The sequence below is a fragment of the Bombyx mori genome, chromosome 15 (assembly GCF_030269925.1).
Source record: "Bombyx mori chromosome 15, ASM3026992v2".
Lineage (NCBI taxonomy): Eukaryota > Metazoa > Arthropoda > Insecta > Lepidoptera > Bombycidae > Bombyx > Bombyx mori.
In genome coordinates this window covers 11,239,094-11,261,676 of record NC_085121.1, presented here as the reverse complement: position 1 = coordinate 11,261,676, position 22,583 = coordinate 11,239,094, and the positions used below count along the sequence as shown (strand labels likewise).

Below are 22,583 nucleotides of genomic sequence, written 5' to 3'. Positions count from 1 at the left end.
TTAAGGAACAAATTTTGAGGCCTACGCAACGTGTTGGACTAAACTTTTTATTTACATTCTAATTTCAGCGACGATGCACGAAGGCCGCTAAAAATAACTGGGGTTTGCGTGCTCGAGTCTTGTTCGCTGCGGCCGGCCCGCTTTCTTACTCCCTACACTATTTCTGTCTTATAGGAAAGCAATAAGATATTTTACATGAAAAGGAACATCACTAGAATCCGAATGAGTAGACAATGAAAAAAGTGCGTAAGAAAAAGTCTGTAGTCGCGACGCGACAGTGACTTATGGTGTTTAGTGCTTGTAAATTTTGTGCCTGAAACCAGGAAGCATCATATCTACATAAGGTAACGTATAATTAAATAATGCGCGTTCATAACTATAATTTTGATGAAAGTCTAAGACGACACTAAAATGTTCGAGAAGTTATTGTATTATTTCAAGAAGTTTTCGTTGATCTGGCTGCCGAGAATCTGTCAATGGAGAACATTCAGGGAAATCTACTGGGACAGAAAAGTATATTTTTATCATATAATTGCTATTTCTATAACGTAAAGCGGTAATATAAATCTCGTTTTAATAAACAAGGAACATATAGAGAATTCAATTTAATTCTCAAATCTCTACAAAGCATTATTCTAGATAATAGTATTTACATAATTTTAGCGATAACCGAACGTAAACAAACAATATCATTGGCAATTCAGAGGTACTTATCTATAATGATGTGACGATGAGCGCAGCGAGGCATTAATTGGTAATGAGTTGATAACTCTTGTTATGGTTACCAAAAATACCAGGATTCTTAGAGTAACTACTAGATATCTCTAATAAAAAAAGGAATAGGTACCTAACTCATTTCGTTCACCGTTGAGTAAGGCTTTTTTACACATAACAACTTAACAATTTGTTATAATCTAGATTTGATATTTCTGTACAATGCGCAAAAAAATAAAACAAAGTATATGTACCTACTTTTTGCATACTCAAGCATATTTTCAAGCAAATACCTACATGTTCTTTTTTTATTTTTTCACTGCGAATAACAGGCTTCAAATATAATCTAGTTGAATACAGCTATAATAGCACTGTTCACGTTGGTATCAGTCTGAGGTATTTCATCAAAACACTGACTACTAAGTACCTAGTTAAGGATTCTAAGTAACTGACTACTTAGTACCTAGTTAAGGCCTTTCCGCCCGAACCGTCTCTTCCAATAAACGTTTCTAAATACATAAGCTTGCATCGAGACAAGTGCGCAATCCTTTGAAACGTAAAAAAAATAATGTGATCATAAAGAGTCATATGTTCTAGTGAACGTGATGCGTGCGATGTGATTTGAGTTTTTCTGAAATACATAATGTAAGATACCATGAGCAGAAAAAAATGACGGTTTTGAACATATAATAATTGACATTTTCAGCAATTGCTCCTGTTGCATAATGACCAAATTCAACTCAGTTGCTGGATTGTCAAAGTTCGAAACATAAATTGCACGTGCAATACCACGTGCCAGTTAGCCCTACCTGTCACTAAAACGCCTTGGACGCTTATTCATACGACCAACTATTCAATCCAGTAACTTCCGAATTCTACTTTGTAAAATCTTACTTTAGTTGAACAATTGGAGGGATAAAAAATATTACTGCATTTTAAGTTTTAAAATAATTTCAATACTTTCCAATCGTTGTTTATTGAATTATCAACAGTTGATGGAAGTAGTCCTCGCCACCCAGGTTAACCTGTTCAGGGACATTGGCACATAAGTGTACGTTTTTTTTAAATTATTTATTTAATTAAGTCTACGCTAAATTGCCACAACGTGAACATATTTTTTTGAATGTATGTATATTCACTATGTTTTTTTTTAACCTATGCATTGTTTTCAATTCAAAATAAACAAATCGCAATAAAGAATAAACTAATTTCATGTTTTTTGTACTTTAAACGATTCGTCCCTGAAGAAGTGAAACGTACATTTTGATAAGATCGTTTCTATAAGCACCGGTCACCGTCTTCGTCGAACTCTTCGATTACAACGAAGAGTTCCACAAACTAACCCATAGACACAACTGACCGAGTTTCTCGCCGGATTTTCTCAGTATGTCGCGATACCGATCCGGTGGTAGATTCAACGAAGCACTACTTTTGCTAGAGCTAGTCTTAGCAAACTCTCTACAGTTAAGCCTGTGAGCTCACCTACACCTTCTTTCCCATTATTGTATCTTTACCTAGACGACAGGTACCCGCTAGAATCACGTACAATTCGGTATATACAATGTCATACTAGCAATAGCGGACCCAAGCAGCCGGTGGACAAAATTAACTAAGCCATTAAGAGATTTGTTAAGATATTTACAATAACGTAAAATCCAAATGACTAACATGTTATAAAGAATAAAATCATTCAAAGGGTATCTTAGTTGAAGTCGAAGATGCTTTATTTTGCCCCTACCTAGGTATATCTTGCGTAGTCATCAAATTGACCTATAAATCTAAACGTTTTTAATATTTATTTAAATAACGATTGGAGCCGGGAGCGGAGACCCATATCCAGAAATGTTATGAAACATTTACCCCAGAGTTCAAACTATTTAGAAACCGATTATCATCAAAATCGGTTATTGGTTTGAGCGTGAAACGTAAAACAGTTACTTTTGTACATAATATTATTTATTTTACGTAATTTTTAATACTTTACAATATAAAAGTAAATTTTAGTGAAACAAACCCCATTTTATATTCTGAATCAAATTAGTACCAGTCTATTGATGAAAATTACATGAAAATCCACTCCGTAATTTCGAAGAAGTGCGCTAACAAACAGCAGAGAACATAATTCTGAATTTGGTATAAATTCTACCTATAATGTATTTTTATTAATTTTCTCACGGTACTGACAAACCTGTATGTACTATTTTATTTTATGTATTGGTAATAAGGGTTTATTGAAAAAATGAATATAAGTAAACCATGATTATAAAGGAAAAATAATTTTAATTTAAAAAACAATCCTCTTTACCAACCAGAAAACAATGAACTTATATTTAATCAAAATAATTATTTATTTAAGTAACATTGGTAACTAAGTAAGTACATTGTTTGTTCATTTTCAATAATCAGACTAATGCAGAGCTTTTGGTGGGAATGAAGGGTGAGGTTGTGTTTTTCGACTGAATGGTGTATAAGAAAACAAATTGTGCATTATCAGATTCTTCCCAAAAATCTACATAAAACTCAGAGTAAATCCCTGCATTTTACATTACAAGTAGGCAGTAGACAAGATGTTCAATAAAAATTAATTAGCCTATTTAAGAAATTTCATGACAATATTTCATATCAATACAAAACACAAATGTAAAAATCATTGGACCTCATTAAGCACTGTATAACTTCTGTTTTGTTTTTTCGTAATTTACAATTTCAGACAGACGTGGCTTGAAAAGAATTTTTAAAAACATCAAAAATTGTAAAATGGAATAAAGAATGTAAGAAAGAACTATGACTTTAGATGAATATGAGATATGCATGCCCATGATAATCAAACTCCATAAACTACCTTAAGCATCATGAATTATTCACTATCTTTTAACATAGTCCCTCTATCTTTCTCTAATGCAATTAGAGAGAGAGATAGAGGGACTCTAATTGCATTAGAGAAAGATAGAGGGACTTGCCAGACCAGCAGTCTTAATATAAGATTACTACGAAGTTATTTTCAAGCATTACTGCTTTGACTAAAACCGTGACTAAATCCTAATTTCTACTATAAGTACATCAGTTATAAATTCTACAACAGAAGACTGTCTACTTGAAGCTATACTTTTATATTACTTAGATTTAAATCAACAATATAAATCAATATATTTGGTTCCATCTTATTCTTCTTTGGCTTGGTATAAACTCGTGTTTGTTTTCAATATCATCTTTAACGAAGAAAGAAAAATTCTGTTGAATTTGGGTTTTTTGTGCGCTAGATTTCATTGAAATAAATATCACATAATTTCAGAAATTGTTACATTATGAATAAAAGTATAATGGAAAAAGACATCCACAGTATGTATTTAAATATTTAAAATTGTATAATATGTGCATATTGAACTAGTATAATTGTAAAACATTTATAAAAATTTAGCACCACTTTAATAACTTATAAGCTAATAAGACTATTTATTTAAAAATTGGATCTAAATATTTTGTGACTTTTGGCCATATTTCATCTGATGTGCGCCCTTCAAATTCTTTTAGGATACCCTTTTGCTTGTAAAACTCAATAACAGGTCTGGTTATATTTTCGTATATTTCTAGCCTCTTCTTTACGGCTTCGGGTTTATCATCAGGTCGCTGTACTAGAGGTTCTCCTGTCACATCATCCTTACCTTCTTGTTTAGGTGTGTTGAACCCAATGTTGTACACCCGTCCTGAAGGTAAATGCACCCATCTACTTTTCACCCGATCTATAATCACATCAAATGGCACTACAAGATTAAGTACCACATCCACAGGCTGAACTTTCCATAGAGCATTAGCTTGTTCTACTGTTCTCGGAAATCCATCTAAGAGCCATGGTTTGTTGTTGACTTCCTTCAATTCCTTTATCATGAATTTAATCATTAAATCATCAGGTACAAGTTTTCCTTCGTCAAGGTATGCTTTAACCTCTTTGCCCAGTTCTGTTTGTTTTGCTATGTGGTCCCTGAGCTTATCTCCACTAGACACATGCTCAATATTGTATTTTTTCACTATACGAGACGATATAGTTCCTTTTCCGGATGCTGGAGCGCCTAAAATCAATGCTTTCAGTAGCTTAGATTTCACAGACATTTTAAATGTGTACTTTGCACTCTGAACAGAGTATCGCTCGACTCACTGCGCGAAGACTTTTTGTCATGCAATAGCGCGCCGATTAAAATACGACCTTGTTTATTGATGTCACCGTTCGTATTGATTTATACAATATTTAAACATCATGTTCGAGTTATCTGTATGAAACACTTGAAAATATTCATTATAAGATAAGAAATAGAATGACATTATCATATGAAATTCGGAGTTATCTCAAGATAGTTGATATCTTAATAAATTTATGCCAAATTTAGTAAGACTGAATAACATTAATATCCAGTGGTATGAATTTCCGATATTTTACGAACGATCGAAACCTAAAGTACTTTTAGGTAAATAAAAAGAAAATTGTTTTTTTTTTGGTACAATTTTTCCTTATTAGGAAAGGCAAGGGGATCTAAGCTCATACAGCCTTGTCTGTTCTATATAATTTCTGAAATAAATTTTCAAAAAGTCGAAACCAGGTCTTATATGATTTATATTATATCCTGAAATAAAAATTTCATTAAGACCGAAGCCAAGTCCTTTATAATTTCTTCCTGAAATAAGAAACAGTATAAACGCTCAAAGCAATCGAGAATGATTTTTGCGTCCATTACACAGGCAAATGTAATATGCCCATACAGCCATAGATAATCCACGAGACTTGTAAAAGAAGCTTTTTCAATATTGAGTGAACTTAATGAAAATAAAATAAATAAACTGAACTAATCGATCAAATAATCAATGTTTGAAACTTCAACGAATTTTTTAAATCCCCATTTGCTCATCCAGCGTTTTTGAGTCGTTTACACACGATCTACCAAACTGGTCTTTGCGTAATTTTATTCTGTACTATTCACCCAAGGGTACAACCTTCATGCGGGACATTACTCCTAAAAGGAAAGGTGGCGGCGGCGGTTAAGGACTGACAGTGGTCAAAATTAAAACCAGATTCGTAGACAAACAGAGAAGTGTTTCTTCTTATTAAACCTTTTCTGTCTCCAACTTGTTTTGTTCTCCTTAATGTTGTAATTCCTCCATAAATACCTTTCTGTTGACGATAGTCTACAAATAAGCTCGATCCTCAGCAGCACAGAAGTTATATTAGACTTTTTTCTTGGTTTTTACAAGTTCTTTTTTTTAAGTTTTTGTAGTAGTCATAAGCTTTCAAATTTTGAGCTCGAACTTTAAAACCATTTCGATTACCTAGGAGGCTCCGTGGACGATTACAATGACGGATTTGTGAATGCTGTCCATACCATCCGTTCCAAGTTTTTTAGAACCTGTCGTACAAACAGAACCAAAAAACTCTCAGACCCTGCTCTCAATCTCATGGAAGAACGTCGCGGGAATATTATGCAGTCTTCAGAAGATTCGTGAAGATATCGTCAACCGCCAATCTCAACAGACAGATCTCAAAGTCTCTTAAATCCGATCTACGCCGTTTTAATTAGAGGCTATAGAGCTCTTAGGGGAAGCCTATGTCCAGTAGTGGATGTCGGTGGGGTGATAGAATAGAATAGAATAGCAAACTTTATGTTCATTTTATTCGATAACAAGATCAAGTTGTTATTCTATTGAATTATTACCTAAGACAAAGAAGCACGAACTTAACTTAAATGACAATTTATATCTTGTTAACTTGTACACGCGAACTTTTAGCATGGGATTTTTAAATCATGAAACTAATCAAATTGTCTAGAATGGCGCTTGTAATGCTGCCTTGCGACCTACCCTGGTGGACGTCTGTTCAACGACATCTCAAACATCTTCTGGTAGCTTCTTCGCCAACTAAGCTAACAGCAAGCATGTTGAAAATACACGACATGTGCAAGTAAGTTGCTATATTTCTTAATTTTTTTAACATTCCTGAATTTATTAAACGATAGGAATTACTAACAATTATGACAACTGACATTTCCCATCACTTGAAAGATTCTATACATACATCTACGTATTGATTAGTTCCAGCTATGGAGGGTAGAGGTAAGGAAAACCGTCTCTGTGTGTAGTGTCCGTTAAAATCTGCTAAATAAGGGTGGCATTACAGTAGCAACCGGGTAAATTTAAAAAAGGCGCTGAAAGTTATAATAATAAGATTGAGAAATAAAAAAGGACGAAAGAACTCCATAGTTCCATCATAATTTCATGCATAATGAATAACACCATGCTGAGACCAGCCATTGCATTTTTCGCTTACGGTTATCGTAAGGAATCCACTTTTCATCACATATCACAATTCGATCCAATATTCCTTCATTTCTGTATCGATTCAACAAGTCAACACGCGTTTCTTTCTGCAGATCGGTCAAATCATGAGGCACCCATTTTTCATATTTTTTTATTTTATTGATTTGACGCAAATGAGTCAATATTGTTGGTAAGGTAACGTTAAACCATGCCGCTAATTCCTGGGTAGTTTAGCTCGGATCGGCTTCCACCATTTCTTTCAATTCATTGTTATTCACATGTGTGGGCGGGCGGTCTTCCACGTGGTTCGTTCTTCAAATCAAAATTTCCATCACGAAAGCGTTTAAACCAAAATGGCACTGTGCGTTCATTAGCAGTGCTTTTTCCAAACGCAACATTGATATTTTCTGCAACGTTAGTTCCCCGTCGGAACTCGTATTCAAAAGTCACTCGAATTTTCGAAGAATCCATTTTTCTTATTTAAGCTGAATAAAAAAAAACAGCTGAAAGTCGATAATCGAATGTTGCACATTTTTTAAAAGAAGAAACTCATAGGGAACTTTTGAAAAAAAAATTCACTAAAAAATCTCAAACCATGAAGATTCTATGTCAATTCGAAGTACCTATTACAATAAAACGGCAATTTCATACCCCTATTATTTTTGATTGCATGCTTAATCAATCAATACATAATTTAAAAAAATCAATATTCTGTAAACAATATACTTTATGACTGTTGAGCATGGGCGCGTGGAGCGTTTCATAAACGTTTAGAATGCTTGAAATATTTTTATGTATGAGTATTGTAAGTTTGTTTAATTCAAATCTGGCAAGCTAAATGAGGACTACGTTTTTTTAACCTAGTGTGTAATTTTTTAATGCTGGTTCAGTTTGGCAGTACATTTGTATGACAGGCATGAATTAAACCGACATCCAGTATTAGATTCTTATAGAGGAACAGCTGTTCAATAGCACAGACACGAAATTTCGTGCAAATATTTTATTATGCTAGTATTGTATGCGATTTGTCACGACGTGAGTTAGAAACTAGTGAACTCCTCAATTATCGATTCAATGGTTCAATTATAATGATAACCCGTTTAATTCTGAAATGTCGCCGTGACATGCTTACTGCCCTCAGAATTGGAACCCGACTTATGAAGAAGTAATTCAAGGTCAATGATCAATTTCGGTGAACAGAAAAGCCATTTTAGATTTTACCTTTTTTTAATCAACCCGCTGCTTATTTCTGCCGAAGTAGTCCTATATTTCGGTTCGAAAGATGGGACATCTGTTACATTACATACAATTAAGACGTACCTAATATTATATAGATGGATGTCGTCAGCCAACATATTGTGGTGCATGAGCTCTAGGAGCATCAAATGTGCCGATCTGCCTAATGGCAAAAAATAGCAATTCGATCTATAAAAAGTTAATTTCAAACATCGATTTATTACAGTATCGGGATAGATCCGGACGATGATATCAAGGATCCAGATCTAATGAAAGGCTTAGAGCAATTCCTCGAAGAGGAGATGAACGAAGAAGAACGGTCGCATTTCTTAGACAATACTGTTAGGATTATGGTGAATAGGGCACTGCACCTTAAAAGATGGCGCCCGCCAAAGGGACTGATGTTTAGCTTACAACAACAAAGTAAGTATAGAACTATAAACTAATAATATGACCTTAGTTTAGGTACAAATCATTCAAGCGTTTTAGTTAGAGTTTTATGTTTCTAAGTTTACCTGATAATTGACTATTTTAGCGTCATTACGATGGATGTAACTGCTAAATATACTATGTTATACAAAAAAATTAAATTCCTTTGAAGGATTACCCTTTTCTAGCAGAAAATAAGGATCACTGCCTCCGGTACTGTACATGCAAATATCAGCTTAAAATATTGAAGAAATCTATTCCTGAAATACTAGTGCTAATGATTGTACACATGATTACATAAAAACGTGACCATAAATGATGATCAAAAAAATGTACTTTTTTTAAATTAAATTAATGAAACATTTATGTGGCTTCGCTGTGCGCCTGGCCTTGCGCGATGTCCTTGAGCCATGGTAATCAGACGATCAATTGGAGTTTAATTATTAATTAAGATTGTTTGTTCGATTAAATTGAAACTTTGTTTTTACATAGTATCTTAAGAGTATGTTTTCGTATTATAATAACTTATAAACTAGTATAAGTCTTAAATAAATTTAAACTAGAGGTGTTGATTTTTCTCCAGGTGACGTTACAGAACTAGATTATAACTTTGTATCGTCGCTAATCGCTCATGCCTTATTCTCCACGTTTCCGAAGAGAACGCTCAAGACTCATCCCACATTACAAGACTTTAATTTTACACATTTTTTTAAGAATTTACACAGGTAAGACTTTTTAATACCTATGTGTTAATATTGTCCAAAATCCTTTGCGCATCTATAACCACTACAAAAATTGTAAAGTTTTATTAGAAGAACAGTGTACTGATTTCGGATATTTCAAAATTTAAACCTCCAAAAAAAAATTTGTTTCTTATGGAAATTTCAAATTAATAATCTAATTATTGAATCGCATTTCATAGTTTATATATATATTTGTTTTATATGTAATAACATTTTATGAATAGTTGACAATATCTGTTTTTAGAAAATCGCAACGGAACAAGTTAAAAAGTTTATTACATTACTTCGAGTGGTTGGACAAACACAATAATGAAGGGTCCATAAAAATTAGTCGGCAGGTATGTAGAGATTATAATGTATTTACTATTGTTAGGCATTAAAAATAATAATGACCCGACATTTAACGTGGCTACCTAGTACATATCCAATTAAATACATATTTATAATGCAACATCTGCAATTTGGTGCACTTATTTGTGTTCTGAAATTAAATTAGAGAAAATAATGGACAGGAAGAGCGTCACGTATTTAATTTACTATCTCGAAACGAAAAGATCAGTCCTTAAACATTACACTTCAGGAACAGTACATAGCCGATCAGTAGTAGCATATTGATGAATGACGGTGAGCAGCGGCTTGGCTCTGCCCCTGGCATTGCTGAAGTCCATGGGCGACGGTAACCACTCACCATCAGGTGGGCCGTATGCTCGTCTGCCTACAAGAGCAATAAAAAAATTAATAATAGATTTTTGGACTACACGCAATGTAACACTATTGAAAATCAACTGACGCCCGAGGTCAAAGTTGTTTTCATTCCATTGCAGTTTCACGAAACATTAACTTATTAAAACGACTACTGTCTAAATCTAGATTTCTTTTTCCGTTCATCGATATTACACCCTACATTTGTGAGTGAAGTTGTTCTGAAATAAATTTATATTAGGGAGCCAACAGACCGTTTCGGCTTCCGGAACAATCAACTACCCTAACCCAATGAAAAATATTTTTGGTTTGTTAATTCAGCATAACTAATATTATAATAAATATGTTGCAATGTGATGCTAAATAGCTTACAGACAGGGAAGCGAGACTAATATGTACGTATGACGTAATAAAGGTAAACAAAATTTGAACTAGCCAAAATCACAACTTTTTTATATTAAACATAAAAAAAAAGTTTTTTCTTCGTACAAAAGTGAAGGTAGAATTTTCTTCCTGTTTTGGCTACCAAAGTGAAGACATGCACCCTATGTTGTCACCCGTTAGAGCTCACATTTCCTTGCACCATAAATATATTTATGAACTGATCGTTCACAGGTAATGACATCGAAACAATGGTTGACCATAGAAGACTGGTTAGAATGCACGTTGCCGCTGTGCAAGCTGCTGGTTAGGCACGAGGGACGACCAGAAAGATGTGAGAACGAAGACGCCATTAGAGTGTGCTTCGCTACAAGCAGGATCGGGGGCAACATACTAATCGACGGAGAATCTCAGGTGATTGAAACTATACTTATTACTTATCACTACATAGTATAAAACAAAGTCGCTTTCTCTGTCCCTATATCTTTATGTATGCTTAAATCTTTAAAACTACGCAACGGATTTTGATTCGGTTTTTAATAGATAGAGTGATTGAAGAGGAAGGTTTATATTATTATATATAATAACATCCATTAAATATAGGATAAATCAATAATAAATTACAGTTTCCGAAGCGACGCGAGGGCGGGTCGCTAATAATATTATAAAGCTGAAGAGTTTGTTTTTGACCGCGCTAATCTCAGGAACTACTGGTCCGATTTAAAAACTCTTTCAGTGTTAGATAGCTCATTTATCGAGGAAGGCTTTAAGCTATATAACATCACGCTAAGACCAATAAAAGCGGAGCACCAACAAATAATGTTTCAAAACCGGGGTATTTTTACCTTTTGAGAGCTTCCGCTGCGTGTGCTGCAGAAACGGTTAAAGTTTCGCTAAAATAATGTATGACAGAATTGTTAACCTTTAAAAGATCTAAAAAAAGTCCGCGACAGCATATGCCTATATGTAAAGGTTGGCTCACTATAACGTTTTTTATGCTAACCAAATTTGTTCTAAAATAATGCATTATTTGTGAACTATTCCACGCGCACGAAGTCGCGGGCAAAAGCTAGTCATCGATAAAGGTCTCTTTACATTCACGTTTGCCCAATGCTTTTTAGATCACATTCTTACTTCTTCTTCTGAATCGTTTCACTCTTGACAGAGTGGTGACAGATCGTCATGTAGCATAGGAGGTAGCAGACTTCACGCGTCTCAGGATGCCTCGACATCTCTCAGTGCTCGAGGCCATCCTACTAACTGTAGTACTGTAGTTTTAATTTGGTCGGTACACCGCATTGGCTTACTCCCACAGGGTCACATACCGTCCCCGTTTCCCTATACGACAAAGCGTTTCATGCATCTTTTCATAATAAATCACATCCTATACCTTTAAATTTAATACTTGTCTATTAATAATCCTTAATCAACGTAAAAATTAAATTGCACAATAAAAACTTATATGCACTTAAGCTTATCTCACACATAAGTTTTCTTTCATCGTTATAGTTAGCCGGAAAAGAATATTACTATGCCTATTTCTGCTATGAAGCAATCGTGCGTTCAAGTTTGAGAATCAGAACTTTAAGGCGAGTAGCGGTATGCGCGTTGTGATTACTAACAAAGACTCCAGGCACCATTTAATACCAGAAAAGCCAAGAATTTTTCTGGCTATCTTCACAAAAAATAACCAGAGGATTTTATTTAACGAAATAATTTAATTAAGTTCTCGTTATTTCTTATAATCAATCTCCAAAAAATTTTTACAGGAATCACTGTCGATGTTCATGATGCCAGAGCTATTGTCCACTATGCTATCAGTAGAATCTCTCGAAGATAATGAAGTTATTAAAGTGGAGGGAGCGAGAATGTTCAGCAGGATATACGATAGAAAACAAAAGGCTACGCTAGAACTACTCGAAGAACCTAAAAAAGTAAATTTGCAACATTTATCTAAAGACTACAACTCTATTACAGTGCCGTGACTTGAGTTATTTACAGGCTATCTCCAATATTGTTAAAAAACAAACAAAAAAATGCTCACCAATAGATAATTAGTTATGACCAATACTACGATAACCGATCTAGATATAATGATCTTAGATAATTGGTTATAACTAATTGAGTGCCAATACATCATTGGTTTTTTATTTATCGCTGGCCTGGCCCACCTGGTATTAAGTGGTTACCGGAGCCCATAGACATCTATAACGTAAATACCGCCTCCCCCATTGAAACAAGAGTTCTGACGTCTCCGTTTTTACAGTACCACGGTTGTCCCATCCTTCAAACCGAAGCGCATTACTTTTTCGCGGTAAACATAGCCAGGGTGGTGGTACCTACCTGTGCAAACTCACAAGACGTCCTACCACCAGTAATTACACAATGGTTGTTGATAAAGCAAATGATCTATTTGTGATAGACGAACAAAGAACGATTATCATGGTTATTATTGGCGAGATGCAGCCATGCCTTTTAGTTTGAGGACCGACATACCCAACAACTGGGATTTCTAATCGAGCAATAATATAAAAACTGTACTGTTTGTCACCTCTGAAACAAAAACGCAACGTGTTCTGACAGGTAACGGTGTGTCTGATGGATGCAGAAGACTACAGCAGTCTCCCGTTAGGTCAGTGGGAAGAGGACAATGTACTACGTGAACTAAACAAGAGTCTGCTTGCGTTCCAGCAAACACCGATGAAAAGTAAAGATACCATTCGTCACGAGAGACGCTTGTCGCCTATAGGTCTGTCGTTTTCGCGCATACAACTTATATAAATACATTTCAATTTTAATTATTAATTTCGATCAAAATCTAAATCACTTATAATCCCATCAGACAATACACATCAAAATATTGCAGATAGTGCCAAATATAATAAAAAAATTCTAAAATAATAATAAGAATCTAATCGTGGATTTAAATAATTAAAAAATTATAGTTGCAAAAGACTAAAAATACGCTTTTATAAAAAATCCAACTAAAAAATAGAAAATAAATTTTAAGAAATTTGAATTAAAAATAGTGTAAAAAAAATGATTTTATTGTAAAAAAAGCGTTTTTTAGTTAGATTTTCCATAAAAGCGTATTTTTTTATTTTTTTTTAAACTATTACATATTTATTTTTCATTTTATAATTAAATTTCAATTTTTACAATTTTTTTTTTATTTTGAATTCTCATCGGTCTTTAATAAGTATGCTAAATTTCGAGTTAATCCGACGTTTTGAAGGGAGGCAAAATCATGTTCAAGGATTCCATTACATACTAACATACCTACATACGTCTGAAGCTAATAAAAGCGTATTAAAAAGGACTAATTGAACATTTACAGGCGAATCCTTTAGCCACACGCCGCCAGAAGTGGAAGCCACGGTGGTCATCAAACAGGCTTCGTCCTGCAGCACCATCAACACCAACAGCAGGAGCCCGTCGCCGCAGAACTACTGCGCAGCGACCCTCAACCTCAACGACCCCAGTACGTATACAAACTTTTACCATAAACAAACATCCCTGTGACCTTCAGACCATCGAACATTATTCATATATTTACACAATTACTAGCTGACCCGGCAAACGTTGTTTTGCCATATATAAGATTTCTAAGGGATTTCCGGTGTAGAAAAAAAAATCACTTATTGTAAGTGTGTAAGGATTAACAAATAAAAAATAAGGGTTGATCGTAGAGGGGTAAAAATTTAGGGTTGTATGTATTTTTGTATGCTGTATCATAAAAAAAAAAACATTTTTTTTTAAATGAAAAATTTTTTTTACGGTGGACCACCCTTAATATTTATGGGGGATGAAAAATAGATGTTGTCCGATTCTCTACCCTGGCCGATATGCACACTAAGGTTCACGAAAATCGGTTGCGCTGTTTCGGAGGAGTTCAATCGCGCACACCGTGACACGAGAATTTTATATATAAGATGTGTACCAACAAAGTAATTGAGGGAATCCATACAGAGTCCCTTCTTTATTTCGTCGTAAAATCGTGTTTTATGTAATTAACACCACAGTTGAAACAATAGGAGTTTTATTGTTGTAGTGGCATAAGCAATTAGCAAGGGTCGCTGTTACAACTGCATACAAATTTGAGTTAACTTTTACGCTATCGAAAACGTTAAGAAACTCGCACTAAGTACAGTGATCGTCGATAGGTGTGGAACTGTCTAAGCGTAAGTGCTGGCTCTCCCCGGACGGTGGGATGTTGAACAATCGCCGTGGACGATTCATAGTGCTCGGCTCGTCTGGGGAATGTTTGCCAGTGACCAGAAGCACGGGCAACGACCAAGACACGCAGGAGGACAGCTTGTATTCGAGCTGCAACTCCAGCGAAGACGAGTATCACAGTGCCAATGATAGTTTTGATTACGGTAAGAGTTGTGCTGTTTTATAACCATTAAAACACCGCCCTCCGCCGACGCGAGAATTAGCTTCCACAACCAAAGCTCGTTTGCTTGGGTGTATGATGCGGTAATAGTAAATTGCACCCGGTACTTAATAAGTCCCTACTATTTTTTTTATTGCCCTTGTAGGCAGACTAGCATACGACCCACCTGATGGTGAATAGTTACCGTCGCTCATGGACGTCAGCAACGCCAGGGGCAGAGCCAAGCGGCTGCATACCGTTAAGTACTCTATTGTCTTATGAAACTGATTATTTGACACCGCATTCCTATGATGGCTTCAATAATTACTAATAAATGATGTTTATAAATCACACTAGGTATTTCATATAAAGCATCCGCTTTAGCAAGGTTGGATATCTTGTTTTAAACTGACTCCAAAATAATCAGTGTGAAAAGTGATTTTATTTCGTCCAATGCACCCTTAGGAATGTGGAATGTACCGTTAATACCTTTAGTAAAATGTTTAAAATAAAATAAAAATAATAAAAAATGCCTGACATGTGATGTATGGGATCCACAATAGAGTCCGGAATATTAAAATCGATAATACAAACGTAGGGCTCCATAGCGCCAGTCATTGATAAATAAAATAGCGAACGGTTAGTGTGGTATGGACATGTGATGCGTAGAGAGGAGATGCATGTGACTAGGAGATGTATGGAAATGGTAGTACAAGGTAGAGGGGGAAGAGGTCGACCAAAGAAGACATGGATGGAGTGTGTGAATGACGATATGAGAAAGAGAGAAAGAGAGGAGTGAATGTTTAGATGACGGCTGATAGAAGACAATGAAATAGAAAAAATCGCTGTGCCGACCCTACCTAGTGGTATACAAAGAAGAAGAGAAGTACCTAGAACTCCATAGTATCCAGTATTTTTATATTTTTTTATAAACAGGTAGTGAAGACGAAGGCAGAGGAGAGAGCGCCCACCCAAATTCATTCCAGTATAACAAAGAATTATCAACCGAAGAGAAGAGGATTTCGTTTGCGGATAAACTCAAGGAGGCTTTGCGGAGAGAAGCTGAGGACTCTTGTACTAGTAGCAACACCGGGGACTGGTCCACGGACAGCTCTAGCTATGCTGTCGGCATTAGCATCTCGGGAGCTGGAATTAATGATAACGAAATAAGGTTAGATAATGATAAGTAATAATAAGGTGGGCCGACGACCTATTGAGGTTCGCGGGGATCCGCTGGATGCAGGCAGCGCAGGACCGGTCTTTGTGGCGAGGCTTGGGGGAGGCCTATGTGCAGCAATGGACGTCCATGGGCTGATAGAATAAAATAGAAAATGATAAGTAGAATTTATGACATAATATGACATAACCTAATACGATATTATGAATGTCATTTAATTTTCTTGTTGAATTTAAAAGCAACTTTCTAGTGATTCCAAAAAAGACCCTCAGAATAACTAGCGAACAATACTTAACCATCAATATGCCTTTTCAAAAAATACTCTTTGACTGTTTTCTAAAATTCTCAAGATGTTACAAGAATGGAGGAATTGTGTATTCCACGTTATTCAAATGAACATAATAAAAATATCTCCTGTCTTTGAGAGTATTTATTATAATCAGAATTACTAATTTAGAATAAAGCGCGGCGGCTCAGGGGGCTTCGTGCTGACGGACAAGGAAACGACAGTCAACGGCGACTTGTCTCCGAGACGAAGACCTCTCGGGAGGAAGGACACGGGAAACAGTTCTAAGTACAGTTTCAGCACCGAATACACGTGAGTTACCTCCGATACTACGACCGATATTAGGACAAGCCCACTGAGTTTCTCGCCGGATCTTCTCAGTGAGTCGCGTTTCCGATCCGGTGGTAGATTCTGCGAAGCGCTGGTCTTGCTAGGGCCAGTTTTTATTTTATTTATTGCTTAGATGGGTGGACGAGCTCACAGACTACCTGGTGTTAACTGTTTACTGGAGACCATAGACATCTACAACGAAAATGCGCCACCCACCTTGAGATATAAGTTCTAAGGTCTCAGTATAGGTACAATGGCTACCACACCCTTCAAACCGAAACGTATTACGGCAGAAATAGGCAGGGTGGTGGTCCTAGCCGTGCGGACTCACAGAGGTCTTACCACCAGTAATTACGCCAATTATAATTTTACGAGTTTGATTTTTATTACGCGATGTTACTCCTTCACCGTGGAAGTCAATCGTAAACATTTGTTAAGTACGTATTTCATTAGAAAAATTGGTACCCGCCTGTGGGATTCGAACTCCGGCGCATCGCTAGATACGAATGCACCGGACGTCTTATCCTTTAGGCCACGACGACTTCTAATCTTCTTCGATCTTAAATCCGTTTTAGGTAAACGAAGTTTGTGTAAATTATACAATTCCTTACCATTATAGATCAGAATTGGAGGAGGTTTACGAGCAGTTCAACCAATGGCTGAACGATCCCATAATGGACGCGGGCTCTGGAGAACACAAAGCACGAGAATTGGACTCTCGCGACTTGGCTGTCATAAGGTACTTAATAAGTATTTTGGTAGCGCACCCCGACCTACCATAAAAATTCCAAAACAGGAATTACTTCACTAATTAGTAATTTAACTCTCCCCGCATACCGTATTCTGAATTTTCAATTAAGAGAGTCCCAATAAGTCAAATCGGAGATCATACAACGGAGAAGTTTTTGTTTTTTTATGATTGAGGGTTTACTGGTGGCCCGGAGGCCCGGAAGCCTTCCCAGTTTCACAAGGACAGGTGGGCGAGCAAGGGCTCAGCCAGAAGGGGCGGGATTTGTTAACAGCTACCCTAGTCCCTACAAGAGAGACATAACAAATCAAGAGTAGCTACTTCGCGAATGACTCTACTACCGAATCGGATTCCGGAGATTTTATGCATTGGAATGCAAGCCTTTGTCTGTTCCTAGTCTTCACATAGTGTAAAAACGAAATTCTGGGATCGTCTGTCATCTATAATAATATATAAATCTGCAGTGGTTTTTACGGATGTTCCGTTATAACTACTGAACCATGAATTCGATTGACTTGAAACTTGGTATCCATGTAGAAAATATATGTACTTAATGGATGGGCTAATATTTATATGAGTGTTGGACTCCCTAATAATAATGAAAATAAATAATAATGTTAATTTTAAATGCCCAGCGAAGCGGCCGAGTACGGCTAGTTTTATATAAATTTACATTTTCCAGATTCGCTGGCTCTCTCTTGAAGCGTACTCTAAGTGAGTCGATGGCGAGCGGTGCAGGCGGCGTCGGGACGGAAGGTGCAGCGGAGGCTGCGGAGCTTTACGGACGTGACGTCAGAGACAAGACTCCCCGGCGGCTTGCCCTAGCCGCCAGGTCACTCTCACTCGAACTGGCTCGACACAGACACAGACTCGCTGCTCAGCTGGTTAGTATCGACTAAAACTATCTGATTGGACTATAAACTTAGAAAAAATCTATCTACTCTGGATAAAACATCAACGGATTTCGTAAAAAAACAATTGAGAATTAATCTGACCAATGCTCAAAATTTTTCTACATGACAGCCGGATGAGTATATGTATTTTTAACGAAAGAAATTTATCACGACGGTTGAAGCAAGTCAAAAACGGTTTGTGAACAAAAAGTTGTTTTTGTAGAATCTAGATAGAGATTTGACCTTTTGGCTCTGATGTCGAGATTTGTGCCTGCCGCTTTCCGTTGCTGTTTCAGGTTTATAGAACTTTTTAACCCACCATTCATCGTACCATATGTTTTGACAGAAACGTAAAGTAAAAGAATCTATACCCGAGGAGATAATTGAGAGCACGAGACGTTTATCCGAAGAGAATTGTAAGGACTCTGACGGATCTGGGTCCGCTAGCACAGAGACTAGCTCCACGCAGATATCCAATCCCAACGTTAGAAGGAAAAAGTTAAACTGGGTCATAAATATGATCGTAGACACTATAGAAGAGACTGTAGAATGTGAACCGGTCACAGTAAAGCTTAAGAAACCAAAGGTCAGACGTCTGTCTGTAGCTAATCTCAACATAATCACGCTCGACTAGTATGCACTAACAATATATGCGAGTAAAGTCTTCGCTTTCTGTCGAAACATACAATTTGCATGACCTACTGTAGTTTTACTGCAACTTTTCCCTGCTCACAAACTATTAAAGGCCGAAATTATATTCACACTAAAGATTAGAACCTATGTGAACCATACTTATTGAATTGGGAATTTTCCCAAAAAAAGTATTTTAATCTTTAGTTCTCTTTTTTCTTGGCAAAATTCCTTATCTAACAAGGGAAGAGATCTATCCAATAATTTATAGAATTTAACAACAACTAGTACCTTAATCGCATTTTACATATAATAAGGATTTGATTTTTTTTTACCATTTAATAAGTGTAGTTAAATGCACAAACGAGATTAAACAGCTAAAGTTAAGCGGGTACTGGATCCCGTAGACAACGCAACGTGGTGCGCTCTGAGACAAGCTGGAAGTTTTAAGTACATCACTACATCGAATGTCCTACCCTTAAACCTAAATACATGAATGCTTCTGTAAAATGTATGTTCTGCTTGCGAGTACGCAATATACCCCACGAAAAGTACTTAGCTATCAAACTAATTAAAAATATAGATAAAGATGTTGCTGCTGTGAATTAATGATAGATTTAGCTGCAATAGCTCGAGGGAGCCAAGGTCAAATTCCCATAACTTCCAATTAATATCAGACTATTGTGATCTTTGATTATTGATTTAAAACTATTAACACAATCTTTCTTTCGGTCACCCGCTATAACACCTACTTCTTCAAACAAAGTTTGAAAAGAATCGTCGACGGTAAGTAGCGGCCATTGCTGATGTTCATCAAATACAGTAGCCATTTAAGAACTGGAGAGCGTTGGTAACGTCTATGTTCTTTCATAATATCTACAACTCTGTGATTGCTGGTAAAAACTAAAAATGTTATATCAACATATTTCACGTGGATTATTGCAGTACGTAAAGTGAAATTAATTTTAGACAAACGTGATTAATATCAAAAAATCACCGGTTCTCCTTTAAATTTCGGGAAGAGATTTTACTTTAAGCATTTTCTGGGAAAGACCACATAAATAGACGATCAACTTTTCAAAATTCTAAAGCATGTTTTTACCCTACGAAACATGCAGTCTCCAATGGAATGATTGAGTTCGGGCGGGTTTGTACAGTTAAGCCAATTGGCCCACAAGATCGTGTCGGGAAGTTCGTCTCGGCCCGTGGCGACCGGCAACTGGGGCTGCGGTCACCGGCAGCGCGGACACCCACAGCTCAAGCTGTTGCTGCAGTGGCTCGCCGCCAGCGTCGCCGGTCTCCCCGCTCTCATATACTACACCTTCGGAAACGAGAAACTCTATAAGGTAACGTGCTTTAGATAGACACATGCTCTTTCATTTTTCCACCCCTCCTGACTGAGCCTTTGCTCGCCCACCTGTCCTGGTGAAACTGGAAAGGCCTCCGGGCCACCAGTTATCCTTCAATCATAAAAAAAACACATGGTCTGTTAGAGATACATTTTATTCAATGTATTCTTGCCTCTATTCCACTTTGACGTCCAAAATAATTCATGTTGTACTTTAAATTTTCTTAATGATAATACGATCTGCCATCTGTCTGATGTAAGCCGTCCTAGGAAATCATATGCATTTCTTCTTAGCATATCAGAGTCAGAATCCTACTTCTAATAGGAACAGATGATTCGGAACAGAAGGCAAAATAGAAGTAACTTGAGATAGCCGTTTCCCAGAGAAATAGTTTAGTTATGTCTGTATAAAATGAGGAGCTACATTTTACACAAACATACATAGGTAACTATGCAATTAATTAAAGATGTCGTAGAGGGGCAGTCGTTATCGGAACTCATTGGCGTCGCATGTATCCTAATATTCCGAGAAGTTGAAGTTTCAATTGTATTTTAAAACGATTGTTTCACCATTCAAACCAAAATACAACAGTTTCGTAGCATACATATAAAGAACGATGATGGACCCCTGCGAACTCAGAATAGACTAACAACCATAATTACACAAATTTACAGGATTGAATGTATTATATTTAGATTACTGGTACATTGTGAGTTTGCACGGGTAGCTACCGTCACCGTGCTCATTTCGACCGCGAAGCATTGATATCTTCCGATTTGATGGGCAACCTTCATACTATATCACAGGGACCTAGACCACATGTCTCCAGTTTCACATTCCATCACATCCAATACTAAATATACCGTGACTTCACTCACCCATCTATACAATAATATAATATTATATAATTGAGTCGTCTATTATCAAAGGCGGCAATCTGTACATTTGGACAAATTTTTTTTATTGATATGTCAATACAGATTTATTTGAATATAATCGTCTCCTTCAAAGAATACGGTTCAAAACCTGCATTAAATAAAGGTTAATAGTTAACCTGTTATTTATCTAAGATGTCGTTCCGAAGAGTTTTGTGACTGCCAATGGAATACAAAGTCAATAATTCGTTTTTCTGATTTACCAATCATTGTCCAAAAGTCAGATTGCCGCCTTTGATAATAGTCGACTCATATATCCAGCGCTAATAAACGCTTTGGAGCGTATCTATAGGTAGGTTTTCAAAAATAGCATAAGAGTTTCACTAAGACATTTTTATTGTTGTTTAGTGAGAAATCAGTTGCTATTATATAACGAGACTGATTACAGATAAATGCATTTCTCTATATTAATTTAATGATTTTCTAACACTTAGCTGGATACCGTAGTTAGAGTTCTGGTGGACAGAAAGTGGACAGTCGGCCAGTTGACTCGAGCCGTGCTCAAGTTCGCGCGTCTGATCATACACGAGCCTCACGTCATTCCCGACAAGCACTCACTCTTCGACGAACTCATCGGAATCGAGAAGATACCGGACGACACGTAGTCGACCCTATCACAGTGACAATAAGGTTCATAATTATCTACCACGGTTCGAATTAACGATTCGAATCATTTTCTATTTTATTACAAAGACAAAAAATATGTTGTAGGCACGAAAATAATACGTTTAGCTTTCATTTAGTTACACCACGATGCATTTATTTGTATTTTAATATCTAATAACAAAATAATGTGGTTGAACTGTGTCTTATTTTACATGTCTGTTGACTTTTAGATACTTTTTACGACATAGTCACGAAAGCAATACTAGTTCGACTCTATATAAATACAAACTTTGAAATGTATTTTTATACAAAAACTATCAAATTATAACCATGTATGAAGGTTTCTAATATAAGTTTTACTACAGAGCTGTTAGTAGCTTGATATCACTATTTGATTATGTTAGCATCTATTAGTTTACATCCCAGATTTATAAATGTTAATTTTAAAACGACACATTCACAAATATGCAGCTGTAGCAAATACTTACAACGCGGTTTTGTTACTTATCATAATAATTATTATCCCTCTTATAATCATTTTCATCGTAGTTGTAAGAGAATATTATACATATTATAATGCGTTTGGTTTGTAACATCACACATCAATAAATATTAATATCAATAAAGTCTACATTCGACAAAGTCTTCCATCGCATGAATCTCGATGTGTCCAAAGTTTAATTTTACCAAACATGTGGGTGGGAAATAAATCAATTGCGTCGAATTTTATTTGTTTTAATTGTTAACCT

At 36.1% G+C, this 22,583-nt stretch overlaps 2 protein-coding genes across 11 annotated transcripts in view; one reads left to right on the top strand and one right to left on the bottom strand.

The window, feature by feature from the left end:
• LOC101742533 (uncharacterized) overlaps window positions 1-5,236 on the bottom strand; it is a 21,554-nt gene extending 16,318 nt beyond the window's left edge. For all 4 annotated transcript variants that reach the window (XR_009975022.1, XR_009975024.1, XR_009975023.1 and 1 more), the window contains exon 1: window positions 848-5,236. The gene's annotated coding sequence lies outside the window, so the exon portion shown is untranslated. The remainder of the gene's footprint in view (window positions 1-847) is intronic.
• LOC101742248 (uncharacterized) overlaps window positions 1-22,558 on the top strand; it is a 23,285-nt gene extending 727 nt beyond the window's left edge. The window contains exons 2-18 of one of the 7 annotated variants that reach the window (XM_062672605.1): window positions 175-344; window positions 6,527-6,658; window positions 8,477-8,673; window positions 9,263-9,404; window positions 9,667-9,760; window positions 10,740-10,919; window positions 12,275-12,439; window positions 13,089-13,254; window positions 13,843-13,986; window positions 14,669-14,884; window positions 15,817-16,051; window positions 16,515-16,655; window positions 17,293-17,412; window positions 18,104-18,305; window positions 18,661-18,900; window positions 20,102-20,290; window positions 21,663-22,558. In XM_062672605.1, the coding sequence (XP_062528589.1) occupies window positions 6,528-6,658; window positions 8,477-8,673; window positions 9,263-9,404; window positions 9,667-9,760; window positions 10,740-10,919; window positions 12,275-12,439; window positions 13,089-13,254; window positions 13,843-13,986; window positions 14,669-14,884; window positions 15,817-16,051; window positions 16,515-16,655; window positions 17,293-17,412; window positions 18,104-18,305; window positions 18,661-18,900; window positions 20,102-20,290; window positions 21,663-21,833 (2,733 nt within the window). In that variant the 5' untranslated portion in view covers window positions 175-344; window position 6,527 and the 3' untranslated portion in view covers window positions 21,834-22,558. Of the gene's footprint in view, window positions 1-68; window positions 345-6,526; window positions 6,659-6,779; window positions 6,811-8,047; window positions 8,190-8,476; window positions 8,674-9,262; window positions 9,405-9,666; window positions 9,761-10,739; window positions 10,920-12,274; window positions 12,440-13,088; window positions 13,255-13,842; window positions 13,987-14,668; window positions 14,885-15,816; window positions 16,052-16,514; window positions 16,656-17,292; window positions 17,413-18,103; window positions 18,306-18,660; window positions 18,901-20,101; window positions 20,291-21,662 lie in introns of those variants that run through there. The other 6 variants (XM_038015889.2, XM_012689074.4, XM_004924591.5 and 3 more) reach the window with 6 other exon arrangements.
• The last annotated feature ends 25 nt before the right edge of the window (window positions 22,559-22,583 follow it).